The sequence below is a fragment of the Nematolebias whitei genome, chromosome 11 (assembly GCF_014905685.2).
Source record: "Nematolebias whitei isolate Nwh7 chromosome 11, NemWhi1, whole genome shotgun sequence".
Lineage (NCBI taxonomy): Eukaryota > Metazoa > Chordata > Actinopteri > Cyprinodontiformes > Rivulidae > Nematolebias > Nematolebias whitei.
The window spans coordinates 37,887,667-37,903,444 of NC_056508.1; the positions used below are offsets into that span (position 1 = coordinate 37,887,667).

The following is a 15,778-nucleotide window of genomic DNA, read 5'->3' on the forward strand; positions in this document are numbered from 1 at the left end:
TTTTTTTTTTTAGGCTGTTCTGGGTTTGGATTTTAAGTTCTGTTGCATTTATGATTCAATGAAACAAAATAAACAAATTTAAAAGGTAACGATCATTGTAATACTTTGTTTATTTAGCATATTAGCGCGTGTCTGATTTGCATGTTGCTAGCTTAGCGCTGTTTCATTTTTTGCCAAGCTCTCTAAAGTTGTTAATGAATCAAGTGTACGTAAACGGAGATGTTTAACAACGTATTAAAATACACCAGAATGCAGGATATTGCATCAGATTCCCCCACCCCACCCCCACCAGTGTGTCCCCCACACTTAAAAAAAAAAATGCTTCTGACAACAATAGCCACCATGTTGTTCAAGCCAAGAGCCTCTGTCAACACTGGGGGGCTAAGCACCCCTAAAGGTCAGATTCTAGAATCGCCCCTGTGATGAGATCTACACAAAAACACAAAGGTAAATAGTTGTGTCTCATTAAAAGCACAACGGCATTTATTTTTTAAATAATCACTGCATTACTTGGGTTATACATAAAAAATCCTCACCAACATATTTTAAAACAGGATTTTACCAGATCAGATTATTTAGGTCTGAGTCACAGTACGATTACCACTAGCTTTTTATTAATGATACATTAAAGTGATCAACTTACAATTTTAAGCCTGTTTTTTTGTTTTGTTTTAGCGTCCCAGATGTGTTAGAGTCTTCGGTGGAAAACCAGGTGAATGTAAACAATAAGATTAGGCAACTGCAATGCTTGCATCAACATCACCGAGTGTCCTCCTGGGAGGAGCCAGAAACTAATCCATGACTCAGAGCTTCTGGGGAGCGTTTGGGAAACATCTTCACGTGAGCAATTGATTTCTACAGTGATTTACCGAAACAGAAGACATGACTAATAATTGTGAAAATGAATAACTGAATGATAATCATATTGTTTAAATAAGAAGTAAGTGTCAACATAAATTTATATAGTTATGCACATATGTCCAATCATGGCCTTATTTCTATTTTTAAAGCTATAATAGTGACCTACGTACATACAGCACTGCTGCAAAGGTGGATCAGCCGTATTGGTTTTCTACTTAGTGAAAAATTGCCTTTGAATAAATGTTAAGCCTCAAATCAGTCACAGATTATGGTTAATGGAAGCTATCTGTGCAAAGACGCCGGCATGTCTTGTGCAAACATCGCCCACAGCTCAGGGTCAATGACTGTTCAGAGCCGTTCACTCCGTGTACTGGAGGTAAAATAGATCTAGGAAATCAACTTTGTACCAGAAGTACGGCTGAATAATAAGCAATGAATTGTATGTTGTCTCTTAAAAATATTGTTATGTTGTAATTTCAGACTGGTACCAAAATCACTTGTGTTATTTTTCTTTTGGACCCCCTGTACCTTCAGCTTCCTCTCACAGTACAAAGACCACTAGGTTGATTGTGATTCTTCAAAATATCAACCTGTCAGTTTAAACTCAATTTCACATATGCCTCAATAGTATAAACCAGTTAATTTATGTAAAATAAAACTGTAATTATATAATTAAATGCATATGTCGAGGAAATGTGTATATATGCATGCACCATGCTCTATTATTTTATTTTATCAATAACATTTTGTAGCTTCTACTGTCATTGTTTTCTGAATGTGCTATAAAGAATCCTCGAGAAATGTTAACCTCCAGCGGCTCCCTCTTCTGTCTGACGGAGGGGCCCCCTGATAAGTTTCTACAAAACTAATCTTTTCTGCTCCTGCCAAGGCACAGCAAGCATTAAAAGTTCTGTACTTGTAATGTTTTCACTTCATGTTTTCTGATCGTTTCTCTACGAAGCTTTGTGTGACTGACTTTGATCAAATTTACACCTGATTGTTTGTGAATCCATTTTTTTCTACAACAAACACATGCTATAATCTCAACCATAAAAAATGAGAACCTAACAAATCAAAAGGCAACTAGACATTTCCGTGTATTTATACAACAGTATGAGTTAAATTATGTATTTGATTGACAGTTTGAAGAGTCTGAACAGGTTCATGCTATTTCATTCAAAAGCCCAAAAATGAAGGTGATGGGAGAGGAAAGATATTTCAATTTTTTCATCTTTAACTTTTTTTTTTTTTGCATAGAATGCAAATATAAAACAAAGGCAATATATTAAAGTGTTGCACTTGAATATATTAGCTACTTTTATTTATTGTCAAATTACTCAATATATATATGATGCTAAAACTAATTTTGTTTGTTTAATACCGGAATAATTTGAAGTGAAAACTTGTTGCACATACAGTTGTTTATGCTGCAGGTCATATGAGTCTTAAAATCTTAAAAATGATTTGTATTGCTATTTAACAGGTTAAAAAAAGACTGATAGGAATATTTTTTCGCCTCCAACTCCTACATGTGTCCAGTTAACTACTGTTTTTGTCTGTCCAAACAGGTTTCACTTGTAAATGAATCTTTGAGGCTCAATGTGATTTATCTTTTTAAGTAAAGGTTGAATGAACGGAAAAAAAAAATTGCAATTTTTCACAGTATGAGAAACCTAAAGGCATTTGTCCAATGTGATGTTTAGTTCACAAAATATGCATACATAAAAACATTGAAAAATAAATCTCGAGAGCCAAAAGAAGGAACTCACTTCTTGCTGCTGGTCTGTTTGCCCTGCGCAGTGCAGCTATAATTTCCGAGCTGCAAACCGAAGCGAAGCGACAAGGCCGTGTCACAGTCGTCAACGCTCACCACGGCTATCTTCTCGTCTGACGGACCTTGCGCTTCTCCAATCATGCTGCGTTTTGGCTGAATACACAAACACACACACACACACACAAGATTGAATATATAACCCAACCAGCAGAAAACCAGAAAGAACATGAGGAAAAAACAGCATGCAGGAGCTAGAGCAATAGTTTACTAAATAAAACATTTGTGTGGTTTTGCACTACATCAGGAACGACTTCACCTCACAGAACTGCATCTACTGTGCTACTATACAAAATGTTAATAGAAAAGAAGGAGATTTTGAGTTAGTCTGTCAAGTAATAAACACCTTAAATAGTAAAGAGAAGAGTACAAACAAGTATAGGCTTCTCATGGTTTTTCGGTTAAAGAACGACAAGAGAGAAAAAGGAGAAAGTGGGAACTACGCAGGAAAAAAAAGCTGTTTGTACACCCTGACACACATTCATACTCACATAGCGTGTAGCTGGCTGAGGAAAATGAAAAAAAAAAAGTGAAGAAAATTAAAGGAGATGTGCAGCGAATATGCATGAATCTAATGGGGACAGGCAAACACCCACATAATTACAAACACATCATCTCAAATCAAAGTGCTTCGCCTGCACGAAAAGCACAAAACTTTTTGCTGAAGCACCAGAAGCACATGAACAAAACAAAATAAAGCAAATTATTACAACTAAAATTACTTTAAGGCCTTTAATGATACACCATCAGACAAACAGAGTTTAATTTGAGCTATAGATCCTGCTGTAACAGGATCCAGGAACTCTCTTATTTTGACAGAGTGAGTTACAGTAACTGTTTGCTTGGATCCGGTAACTCTCAAGCTTACTAAAAATGTAACTGTCTTAAACAAATAAAACTTATATTGGATATGTAAAATGAAAATAATTACATAAACACTCATTTTAAACACAACAGTCACTTACGAGCTTCTTAATGTCACATAAGAGCTGCCCGTTCAAGTAAGAATTTCTGCTTCTACCCTTAAAAAAAATCTCTGCCCCTAAAGGAGTGATGGGGGTGAGTGCCAAGCTAACCAGGCAGTTGTACGTGGGCAGAAGCCCACAGATAACCGTCATGAGCAGACGGAGGAGGCACCTGGAGGTTTCAAATGTGGAGTCGGACAACAATGAGTAGAACAGTGAATTCAGCGAAGAAGGGTCGTGCTCAGAATCGTCAAGTAAGGGAGAGGAGGGGGAGGATACTTGACAGAAGCGGTGTGTATATAAATGTAACCAAAGATGTTTAACAACTTGTTAAAATACACCAAAATGCAGGAAATCGCATCTACTTTATTCAAATTTTTCAAGGGGAGGACCCCTCCCCCCACCCCTGGCCTTGTTTGTGTTCTGGCATCGATCAGTTAAAAAATTAAGCCCTGCAGACAACCAACAGAGGTCTAATGATTTATTCTTCTTCTTTTGGCTGCTCCTTTCTTCAGGGTTCACCACAGCAAACTAACTTGCAGAAAGACTTGACAATTGGTTTGACACCAGATGCTCTTCCTGATGTAACCACAGACCGCCGAGCTACCACAGCCCTCTGTGTGGAGCAGAGAGCTGCCATTTAGGGCATCCAGGGAAGCAGATGGTGGGGGTTAAGGGTTTTGCTCAAGGGCCCAGAGTGGGGCAAATGAGGGTGGAGGCAGGTGGAGGTGTTTCATCTTTCCCACCCACATTTTGATGTTGTCGGTCCGGGGAGTTGAACCGGCAACCTTCCGATCATATGCTCACCTTCTCGAACCTCTGCGCCACCACTCCCCCATTGAGGTCTAACAAAGGATAATGAGTGAAAACAGTGTAATGATGTGCAGGAGACCCACCTTGTTGTAGTAATGGATGTGAACCGTGTGCCAGTTTCCATCGCTCACCCCGCCGAGCACGAAGGGGCTCACCTGAGTGGACGACTCGCCTGCAGGTGGATGAAGGAAGCTTGGGTGAAAACAATAATTTGAACTCATACAAGCACAATTTTTGTACTTGCTTTTCTTCTTCAGTCTCTAGAAGAAATAATACCCAATTCCTACGCTCTCATACACGAAAATAAAAGAAATACCCTGAACTTCATCCATCCTTGTTATTATGTTTGGCATGACTGCTGGTATTTACTCCCTGAGGGTGCAAGTAGAAGGATAACTAGATATTATCTCCCCTGGAAAGAAATGTGTTTTCACAGTCTGCCCATGTCCACAGCGCAAGAAAAACATACAACTACATGAAAGCAATACAGTGGACATATGGGCTATGATCATACTCCCATTAGGTTTCCTTGAGGGAATATGAATAAAAAATATATTTAAAAAAAAACAGAAAAAGCAGAGTCACGGACTAATCTCGTGTTTGTCTGTTACAAATCTTGCTGTACCTGTGGAATACTTGAACACCACTTGTCCCTCTTGGATCTCCAAGGCAATAAAGTCATGCTTCTCATTGAAGCGGCCATTGTAGAAGAGAAGGCCACTTTTTTCCAGGGTGGCAAAACTAGATCATTTAAACACACAAAAACAAGTTTATATAATAGTTTAAATTAAATAAAAAAGTTTAAATAATCAAATACAGTTTAATTTAGGCAGATGTTTAGATATTTTATAAACAGAAATGATTGAATAAAACCTTTTCAGATCAGAGTTTGGTTTGATTGAGACAGCATTTCAATAAACCTGATGCAGAAAATCATACAAATAGAAACTGACAGGACTGATGGTTGTGGGTGGATGAAAAAGTGCATTGAGCATCCAAGATTTTCCCCTTGTAACAAAGAAAAAGAAATAAAAAAAAATTGCAAAAAAGTTATATCTTAAGTTTTAAAGTTTTGCATAAAAGATCTCAAAAACATAAAAAAGGTTTAAATTTACTACTGTAAGTTCATTGAAAGGAAATGCTCTTTCTCTGTCTTATTCTACTACCATGAGTTGAATACTATAAATGTGGACTTGTATATTTACTGATAAGATGCCACAGTATTACTTTTTATTGCAAGGCAGTCTTGTGATTTCAGGATAATTTCATTGCCTAGGGTAGTTCAGTTGCAGTTCTATATCATCGAGCTCTATATGCCACCAGCAATTGATTCAAAAGACAATAATTTGAGTTTTGTTTATGCAGATTAGTCAACACATCACATGCACTGAAGCTGAAAGGTAAAATAAATGCAAAGCAGCATACGTTGTATGTTCTCCATGGCTGTTAATAATATTTGAAATCCATGCTAAAATGAAGTGACTTGTTCCCAAAAGCAATAAAACTGCATCAGTAAATATTATGTGTTCATTAGAGGTTTTATTCCTCAAACTCCTTCGGCTCAGCAGCCAGTGACAGTTTCCAGCACAGCTGAAGAAATGAGAAGTTTCTGTAATAAAGAGAACACCATCATCCAGCTGCCCTGGAAATACACTTCTACTTCAAGCTGAAGTATTTTATTTTTATTTTATCATCCAGCTGAGCAATATTACTAATGTTTTCACAGTCAACTTGGGGCTGCACAGGCGCAAGCCCTTTCTTCCAGTGTGGTAAGTCCCTATCAGCCGAGGCTTAATAAACAAATATCCAAATAAAAAGTAATCAGAAGAGACGTCTGTCAGTCAAAAGTGGCCTCTAATCTTAGGCCCCACTGTCACAGTCCAATAATTTGAACTTAATTGTACCCTTCAGTGGTTAAGTTTCATGCACTTTTTTTTTATTTCACAGCAAAGACCACAATTATAGTATTTATTTATTATTTTGTAGAAGTCATTTTGAGGCAAACAAACCATACACTTAGCGTTTGACAGCATCTCTGCATTTCTTAAGCACTCGTTGATTGCAATTGTTAAAAGAGCCGAGAATCCAATAACTTCAGTCGGGCAAATTTTCCAAAACCCTTTGTGTTTTAACCTTGCAACAACCACCGTCAACAGGAACATTTGCAAACATGGTCATTCTTGGGGAGTAATGCTAACAGAGCTGTTTAAAAGCTCAATAATTGAAGTTGACAAAGAAACCCTCTTTAACCTTTCACTTCATTCCTTGACGAATCGCAGCTACACCAACAGTGACCGCAAATCAATGGAACAAGTCTTGGGGAGTGCCAACAATACTCAGTTCGACCGGACCACCATGACCAGATGTCTGACAGAAACCACTCATAGAGGCCACACCAGCCTAGCAACCACCCCCTATGAGCGACATCACCTTAGCAACTACCTGTAAATGACATTACCCATAGCAACCATCCCATAATCCTGTCTGATCGCACTTAAGTGCCACTAGAGATCTCCTTTAGGCAACCACTCGTTATGTTGAGGCGAAGGAGCAGCAGGGAAACGATGCAGGGTGGATGAGTGAGACAAAGAACAAAAAGTAAGGGGATAATCTGAGCTATGATATATCATAACCATTAAAGTTATATTATAAAAGTGAACAAAATATTTGACAATGTGCATAGGTTTAAAATCAAAATTGTAAAAATTACAATAATGTATAAAAATGGTTCCAAGTAGTATAAGAGCTTTAATAATTTGGGGAAACTTGATTTTGAGCAACAACGTTCCTGGTTTAAGGAACTAAATTAGAATTTTTAATGTGAGACCGAAAGTGGGTTTAATGTAAGATGAGAACGTTGAGTGAAAAGAGTGAGACGGCCAAGGGGATGTTACTGGAACCAGTATATTGACAGATGAAAGAGGAGAACACGGAGAAACTGCACTTCTCTAAAGAGAAAGGTGGAGGCTGCGTAGAAGAAACTATGAGTGATAGGATCGATCTCACACAGAGATGAAATAAATAGATTAAAGCAACGACACTCGATAACAGAGCTGAGAATCAAAGAGGAATGATTATGGATCTCTGTCTGAGTGAGGCTTAATGATGAGAGATAGATGTCAAAAAAGAAAGAAAGGAAGATTCAAATGTACAAACAAAACTTTAATTAAGTAAAGTTTAATTACTTGTAACCACAGAGATTTTAGAGAAGAAAAAGAGGACAAGCAAGGAAACTTCTTGTTCTACTCACGTCAGTGAGATGGAGAGATGAAATCTCTGCCGGAGGCCCCGGAACATGACAAAGGACTTGGGTTGGAAGGTCCTGGCAGTGACAGTGCAGTACGGACGCTCATAACCTCCTGCAGGACACTCGCAGCGGAAACCCCCACCGGAAAGCTCCCGGCATGTCCCTCCGTTACGACACACACCTGGCATACACCTGCCCTGCCTCCAGTCAAACTCACATCTGTCTCCTGAAGAAAAAAACAAAAAACAGATCAGCCTCTGTCCAGATGAAACAAGAAACTGTCACAATACTGTCACACTTAATTGATTACTCAGGAGTCAGTCCATACAGGACTGAGTGAGCTGTAAGTTGTCTGAAGAATTTTTATTTTCGCCCATTAACACTTTGAAACAATGAAGTATATTTATGTGATAACAAAATTCTCAGATATATGGGAATTTACCTCAACGTTTTTTTTTTTACACCAGTTAAGAATCAGCTCTAACATCACTTCTTGTGTGGCACTGGACCCTCTTTAATGGAAAGCTTGTTATTTTTCTTTCTGGTACTACAGCCCATTCCGTTGTGCGATGGTGGATGCAGCACTGAGCTGCATTCTGGAAAGCACTGAATCCAAAACTAAAAATGTTTAAAATAACTTAAGTTTTTATAGATTGCGAGAAGACCATGAATATAGAAGTTTCTGTGTGCATGTCTACAGGACAAAAGGGTATAAAGTTGGAAGAAAGCATGCTCCTGCTGACTTTGAGTCTGCCGCTTTGGAAAAAGATGGAAAATTCAAAAACAACACGAACAAATCAACAGACAAAAATAAACTGGCTGCCAGTCAAACAAACGCCAGTCTGGAGCGTCTCGAGAGTCTGAAACACCCACACAGCAAACATAAAAAGCTTATACAGGGATATGTGTTTACTTTCTCTCCACCTATCCTTAAGCGTATTTTGGACACACAGACTGTCAAACATTCAGCAGCTGCACACAAAGCACACCCACACCCAGTGCCCTCCATACAGCCGGAGCAGACGGGGTTTGTAAGTAGCCTAAAGACAGATGGCTCCTTGCGGACCCACTTTAGAACCTGCTGATGGCCTAAAAGAAATGCACACAGACGCACAGTAAGACCCCAAAATAACAAACCAAAATGCGAACGCATCAATAATTAATGAAATGCAGACATTTTTTTAATCCAAAAAAGGCACAAACTCACATTTAAGCTCATATTTCTCTCTCTAAAACACACGCACTAACACATGCATGGATCATTGCCCCTGCCCTCGAGGCTGTGGGGTTTGATCGTGTAACTGTCTAGGCTGGCACTTTGTTTGCGCTGCTTTTAGATGCCAAAGAACCCACTGGCAGAGCGACCTCACATCTTGACAGTGGCACACACTCACAAACAAAGGACTGCAGCTGTGAGTCAATAACGGTCCTCACCTTTCCTCATGATCAGCTGGATGAAAATATCATCTGACATTCAAGACATGGACACATGCAGACGATCACGGCTGAAACAAACAGACACTGTTGGGCAAATCATGTCCGTCGATAAAAAGACATGCACAGAAACGCACTGACAGAAAAGCTGTAAAAGCGCACCCAGTCATGTCTGATTCATGTGTTGACACCAAGTCATTGTGACACACAAGAAGCTAAATGACAGCGCTACTTCTAAACTTGCAAAGATGTAAAGCTTGCGCAAGAAACAAAAGGAAGCGTGTCAAGGGTGTGGATTGTGACGATGACAAAAATGAATTATTTTAATGTTAATGACCTCCTTACAAAAGGCAGAACCCTGGTATGGAAGGGCAGCATCCAGACAATTTACAGCAAGAACCAAACAGAAAAGTAACATACGAGCAGCACTGAAAGTCAAGTTTGGAACTTCGACTTCTATGAAGTACAAAAGAAAAAATTATGTGGACAGGAGCCACTTTATACCATATTTTTCACTCTATAAGTCGTGGGTTTTTTTTTTGCATAATTTGCATGTCCTGCGAACTTATATGCTGAAGCGACATATTTATGTTTTTGTTCCCATATTTACAGTATAAACCAATTTTTGGCTGAAATATGTTTCATTCAGTCTGACTGAAAATATTGAACACTTAACATTTTCAGCTGCTAGATGGCACTCAAGTAGTATGGCATGCCATTGTGGCATGTAATGAGTAAAAGTGGCTATTAATGGCAGAATCAGCTTGCCATAGCCTGCCACCTTTGTCCAGCTTGCTTGGAGCAACCGTCAAATCAGCTTCATTTCGCTGCATCGCCCCGGCAAAATGCAACTAATTTGACCATTGAAGTGCCTTTATTATGTAACCTTGTCCAGATAGACAAGATGTGAAAGATCTTTTTTTGTAATACCACTATCTACCCTCATGTTTCTCCCCATTTTCCTATAAGATTATTATCTGATAAGGATAAGAAGGCCGCGCTTTCTATAGTTGCAGCTTCGTGCACTCTGTCCATCTTTCGGACGACTGCACGTACATATTCGTGTTGTATCTCGGTGCAAGGCCAATAAAGTTTATTCTGATTCTGATTAAGTAAAAGTTCAACTGAGACACACATTTACTATAATGTCGAACAAGCATATCATTGTTTTAGGTGCTTATCTTGTTAAATTTCCAAGAAATGCGCAGTGTTCCTCCTTCCTGATTTCCTCCCTGTCTGCATGCTCCCGGAGCACCGAGGCAGCGAATACTTTTGAAATGCAGCTGATTTGACCGTCAAAGTGCATTTATTAAGTAAAAGTTTGGCTGAGACACACTTTTACTATAATTTTGAGCAAACAAATAATTGTTTTTAAGTGTTAATCTTGTTAAGTTCTTGTTAAAGTCCTCCCATGCACGTTCCCGCAGCCGCCATTTTGCAGCCAATTAATTTTTGGCACAACACCGGTCCACATTTCCGGGTTGTCAGAGGTGACACATAATAGATGTGACGTATATGGCAAAGCAACATATTTATGGATTTTTCCACTTTATTAGACATATTTGGACTGATGTGACTTATAGGGTGGTGCAATGTGTACGGCGGAAAATACGGTATGTATGCAAACTATGTATGGAGGAGGAGAAAAACTGTTGATCATTACTGTCATTTCTAAATGTAGTATCTCACTGGGTTTCAACTGGTGGTGTCTAGGTTGCAAACACCAGGCAGTCACAATGGAGTCTTCAGAATGTATCAACATTTGGAGCATGATATGATGTGGGCAACAAAATGAAGTCTGCAATTTAGAATACAGTAAACAGACTGTTGTTTTCTAAACCTAGCCATGCAAAACACAGCCGCTGGTCACTTGGTCGCAAACATAAATAAATTTGCTTATTTTCTTGCACTTTCGAATGGCAATTTAATCTCCCAGAGTTAAAGCAAAGTGAGACAGTACCATATATTGCACCCTAAGGAGGCGCGATAGAACGCAGCCATTCCCAGACTCTACAACGTGTCCAAAAACAAAGTCCTCTGAATCACAACTGGCTTGTAAAGTTGCTAAAGGTTCCCACCTCTGAAGCAGGTCTTCATTTGTTCTTTTCAACATTCATCTGATTTCGTCCTTCAGTAATCTCGTTAGCTCTTTTACTATAAATCCAGTCAATTTCCTATTCATAATTCTAATTTCTCCATATTCTCACTCTGTCATTTATTCATTTGTCCATCCTGCTTTTTATCATTCTGCTTCCTTACATCACCTTCTTAATTGTGCCCTTAGGCAGCCCATTTCTTCAGTGATTTAGTTGACAAACACACTCTTTCTCACCACCGCATCACCCTGAGGATGCACTCACACCGACACTCTGTCAGACACCCAGCTCAACTAACAATAGCCCAAGGACATTTAAATTATTACATCTGTCTGTGTGTGTTTGGCTTTCTTTCATCTCATCACCTGCTTTACTTTAAGCATATACTCCTCTCTGTAAGTGCACTCCACAGGCAGTCAATAAAACAAAGAAATAATACACACACACGATCAGATGCACACAAACTAACACAAAGCTATATTTCTGTCATTGTCTGCTGAAACCACTCATCCAAATAGACCCTTTCATTAATATTAAAATGAATAAACAGGCATTATTACTCATGAATTATGCGTGTGCTGAGACCTTATTGCAGACACCTACAAACAGAGCCACATAAACTCACCTACACACACACAGCTGGTTTATTATGCACAAATGTACAGCTCAAGATGACAGACTGGAAAATAAAAAAAATGTCCAAAAGAAAACAAACAACAACAATGCATATGCACAATATCAAAAATAGAAAAAGGGAAATGTGAAAACAGTGGCGTATAAATCCACTAATAGAAATGCACCTACTCTGTATGCAGGAAGTAAAACAGAGCTGGAATGATCTCAGCCTCACTCAGCAATGATGTTTTTATTTCTTGCCTTTTTATTGTTCAAGTGTGAACTTCACTGATACATTACTCAGATCTATAGTAACGAGACAAAACCAGAATAGAATAGAATAGAATAGAATAGAATAGAATAGAATAGAACAGAACAGAAAGAAACAGTGCACCTCCTCGTTTGATTTTTAAAGTCCTCAGTACATCGACACAAAGGTCAAGCCATTATTAAACAGTCAGCATCCCACAGCAAGAACGCACTTAAAAATTTACCCTAAAATGCACCAGCTTCATGCACAGATGGGTTTTAATGAGCGGACCAAAATGGAAATGAACACACCCACACAGGCAGGATGGCATTTAATAGAAACATGCAGCAAACAAAGAAGCGCACACTGATGTGTTCAATGACAGTGGGACACATCATGCACACCAAGCTACAGGTCCAATCACAGCAACATTTCATTGTTGAACAGTTTACTCCACAGCACTGCATCGACTAACAGCTTTGCCGATCATAATTTTTCACAGAGAAACAATCATTCTGACAGTTCAAGTATTTAGAACCAGGATCGTTTGAACAGTTCAGCTGCAAATAGCTATTATTTTTTCTAGACAGCTAACTAATTATTGTGCCAATATAATGTCAACAAACACAGCTGGAGTTATCGTTTTTGGTTTGCAGGGTTTGTCAAAAGTCTGAAAATCTCATTTGTGGCAAACAACAAAATCAAATTTAAAAAGCTGATGAACTATATCAAATGCTGCAGATTGAAAGAGTTTACTCCAGTAGTTTTCATATTGGTATGTCATTTTGAAATGCGGGTCTACACTTAATGTAAACAAAGCACTCAACTGAACCAGTTGGAGGCTTGAGTCACAGAACGTGCATTAGTCTGGTGTAAACAAATGTGGCAGAATTGGACAAGCACTGAATCTTAGAGAAGACATTCAGGTGAAAATATAAAAGTGAACCTGCTGCTCCACATAAATAATAATAATAATAAAGTAAGACAAATTCCAAGAATAAATAACTGGCATCCTGCTGGTTGGTGAAGCGCCATAAAGCAGAGCTCAGTATTCAAACACGTGCAGCCTTTCTTCTTGATTGGTAAATTTACCCTAACATCTTTTTATCTGCATCCTTCATCAACAAATCTGAGCATAAATTTGTACCAATTCATCAACCTGTCGGACGTCTCAGTCCCAGTTTGTTAATCAATTTTCAGTCACTTTGGTTGTAGGTAAACAAATGCACGTGGCAGTCGTCAACCATTCACATATTTTCCTAAACAATGTTAAATTTAGGAACACATTAACAATAAATGGGTCAAAAATTGTGCAAATTTTGTTTTCCACTTTGATTCTTCGATTAGTCTTTATGACACCGAGTACCCTTTAAGAAAAGTAAACATTTATGGATTTTGGTGCCTTTTCTCTTTACAGTAAAATAAACTGTACATTTTGAATTCTGAGTAAAATTATTGTTTTATTTTGTATAGTTCGGGGCATTTAAGGATCTAAAATCTTTATCATAGACACACCCACTAAGACATATTGCCTACTTATTTTTAAATAGTTAAACATAAAACATGTCTTGCTTCCCACCAAACAGACTTACACTCATTTTTACAACATTTTGTCCTCATCCTCTTGCATCTTCTTCTTTTTCCTTCTTTTTCAGTCTTCTGCTTTTACATCTCCGTACTAATAGCCTCAATGCTTTAGTCTTCCTTTCTCTTCATCTCTGTTCTTATCTCATCCGTTCTTTTTCAGTTCTACGTCTGCCTTAATGCATTCACACCACCCCTTCATTCATATAAATGTTTTATTCATCAAAGCCAGCATTCTTCAACCACCCCCGGCATCTTAGCTTGCTCCGCCCAATTGCCCATCCCATCACCCTCCATCCTCCTTCGCCCCAACACATGGTGCATCCCCAGAGGCCCACGCACTCTCAGTTTCTTCCTTCCTCTCGCATTGATTGTGCATGCAACCATGTTGCTCCTGCTCTATATACAGTGAAGACAGATGTACCTCGAAGGGCTCAACGGGTGTTGAGTGACGTGCAATGTCTCAGACAACTGCTCATTTGGAGAAATGTGAATTAGATTTTCAGTATCATTAAATGTACGCCCTCCAGTATATTTTACACAGCCTATTTATCATGTTTATCGATCCATTCAGTATTATGGGGTACAAAATGTATTACTTTTGCATTGCATATAACCTGAAGGGGGGGACAAAAATCACTGTCTCTTATGTTCCAAAAACATTGAGGCAAACTTTACAACCATACATTTGTACTTAAATATATTCCGATTGCTACCAAGGCAGCACTGCAACCACAATTATCCCAACCATAAAAAAAAATCAATATCCGTAAAACACGGGCCACTGTGACCCTAGGCTGGAAATTTTGTGCTTGGAGACATAAATAGGGATGACATCAGGATGTGTCATTGTCCAAGAAACAGACTGCAGGATGACGTCTTCTGAGACGTGTCATCCAAAGGAAAGATGCTGTCAAACAGTCTCATTTTGTTCTATTATTCATTTAGGTGATCTCACCACTACAGTGTGTCTCTCTGGAGTACTATTGAGTTCAGACTTCAACTCAACAAAAGTAGGTGGCACGGTGGTGCAGTTGGTAGAGCTGAACCTCTTAGTGAGCAGATTGTTGGTTCAAACCCCAGCTTGGGGGCCTATCTGTGTGGAGTTTGCATTTTTTTCTCCGTGCATGTGCGTTTTCTCCGGGTACTCCGGTTTCCTCCAACATACCAAAAACATGCATGTTAGGCGGATTGGTGACTCTGAATTGTCCCTAGGTGTGAGTGAGAGAGTGAATGGTTGTCTTGTTTGTCTCTATGTGTCCCTGTGATGGACTGGAGACCTGTCCAGGGTGTCCCCTGCATCTTCTGACTGCTGGATATGGACACCAGTGACCACCATGACACAGAAAGGAAGAGGCGGGTAAAAGATTTTTGCTATTTCGGGGTGTAAATGGGACCTTGTACACAATTTCGCTCCATCTCAAGTATCACATTTGATGCAAATGACAAAGAACCTTGAACCTTCGTTTGATTAAAACAAACAAAAAAAAAACAATTCATCACATACAAGGTTGGCTGGTATTAGGGCTGGGCGATATCTCAATATTTAAAAAATATCAAGATAATTTCATTTGCGATATAAGATGAGACTATATTGATATAAACGATATAGTGTTACGTATACTTGAAAATCCACCTGCTGTCTGCTCTTTCTCCGACACGGCCCTTCCTCTCCCTCTCAGCCCAGCCCCTCGCCCGCTCCCCCCCATTTCCTGCTTCTTCAGGTGGGATGGCACGTAACATCCGCAGAGCAGCTTGTGAGCAGGGAAAAAAATAATGGCTCTGTTATTTGGAGATAGTTTGGATTTAAGTTGTCAGATATGCAGCAGAAAAATGTTTTCTGTAGACAATACCAAAAACAAGTCCCGACAAAAGTTTTGAGCACAACAAACCTATTTCACCATTTAAAACACAACGCTATAAAGTGGAGTTTGACGAGTGTGTTAAACTTTGTGCTGCGGCTCCGACTGTGTGACATCTGAAACAAACTGGGGTACGAAACTCTTTTACCTATGTTGTGCCTTATGAGAGAAACAGTGAGGTGGTGTGAGATTAATAAAGCAGCAACTTTTATCGCTAAAA

At 39.0% G+C, this 15,778-nt stretch overlaps 1 protein-coding gene across 1 annotated transcript in view; it reads right to left on the reverse strand.

Annotated features, from left to right (window-relative positions):
* Positions 1-15,778, reverse strand: part of LOC119417312 (cadherin EGF LAG seven-pass G-type receptor 3) — an 84,574-nt gene that overhangs the window by 44,070 nt on the left and 24,726 nt on the right. Inside the window, exons 2-5 of the mRNA XM_037684519.1 lie at positions 7,721-7,943; positions 5,096-5,211; positions 4,554-4,642; positions 2,631-2,788 (exon numbers count right to left, since the gene is read on the reverse strand). Of these exons, the coding sequence (XP_037540447.1) occupies positions 2,631-2,788; positions 4,554-4,642; positions 5,096-5,211; positions 7,721-7,905 (548 nt within the window). The 5' untranslated portion in view covers positions 7,906-7,943. The remainder of the gene's footprint in view (positions 1-2,630; positions 2,789-4,553; positions 4,643-5,095; positions 5,212-7,720; positions 7,944-15,778) is intronic.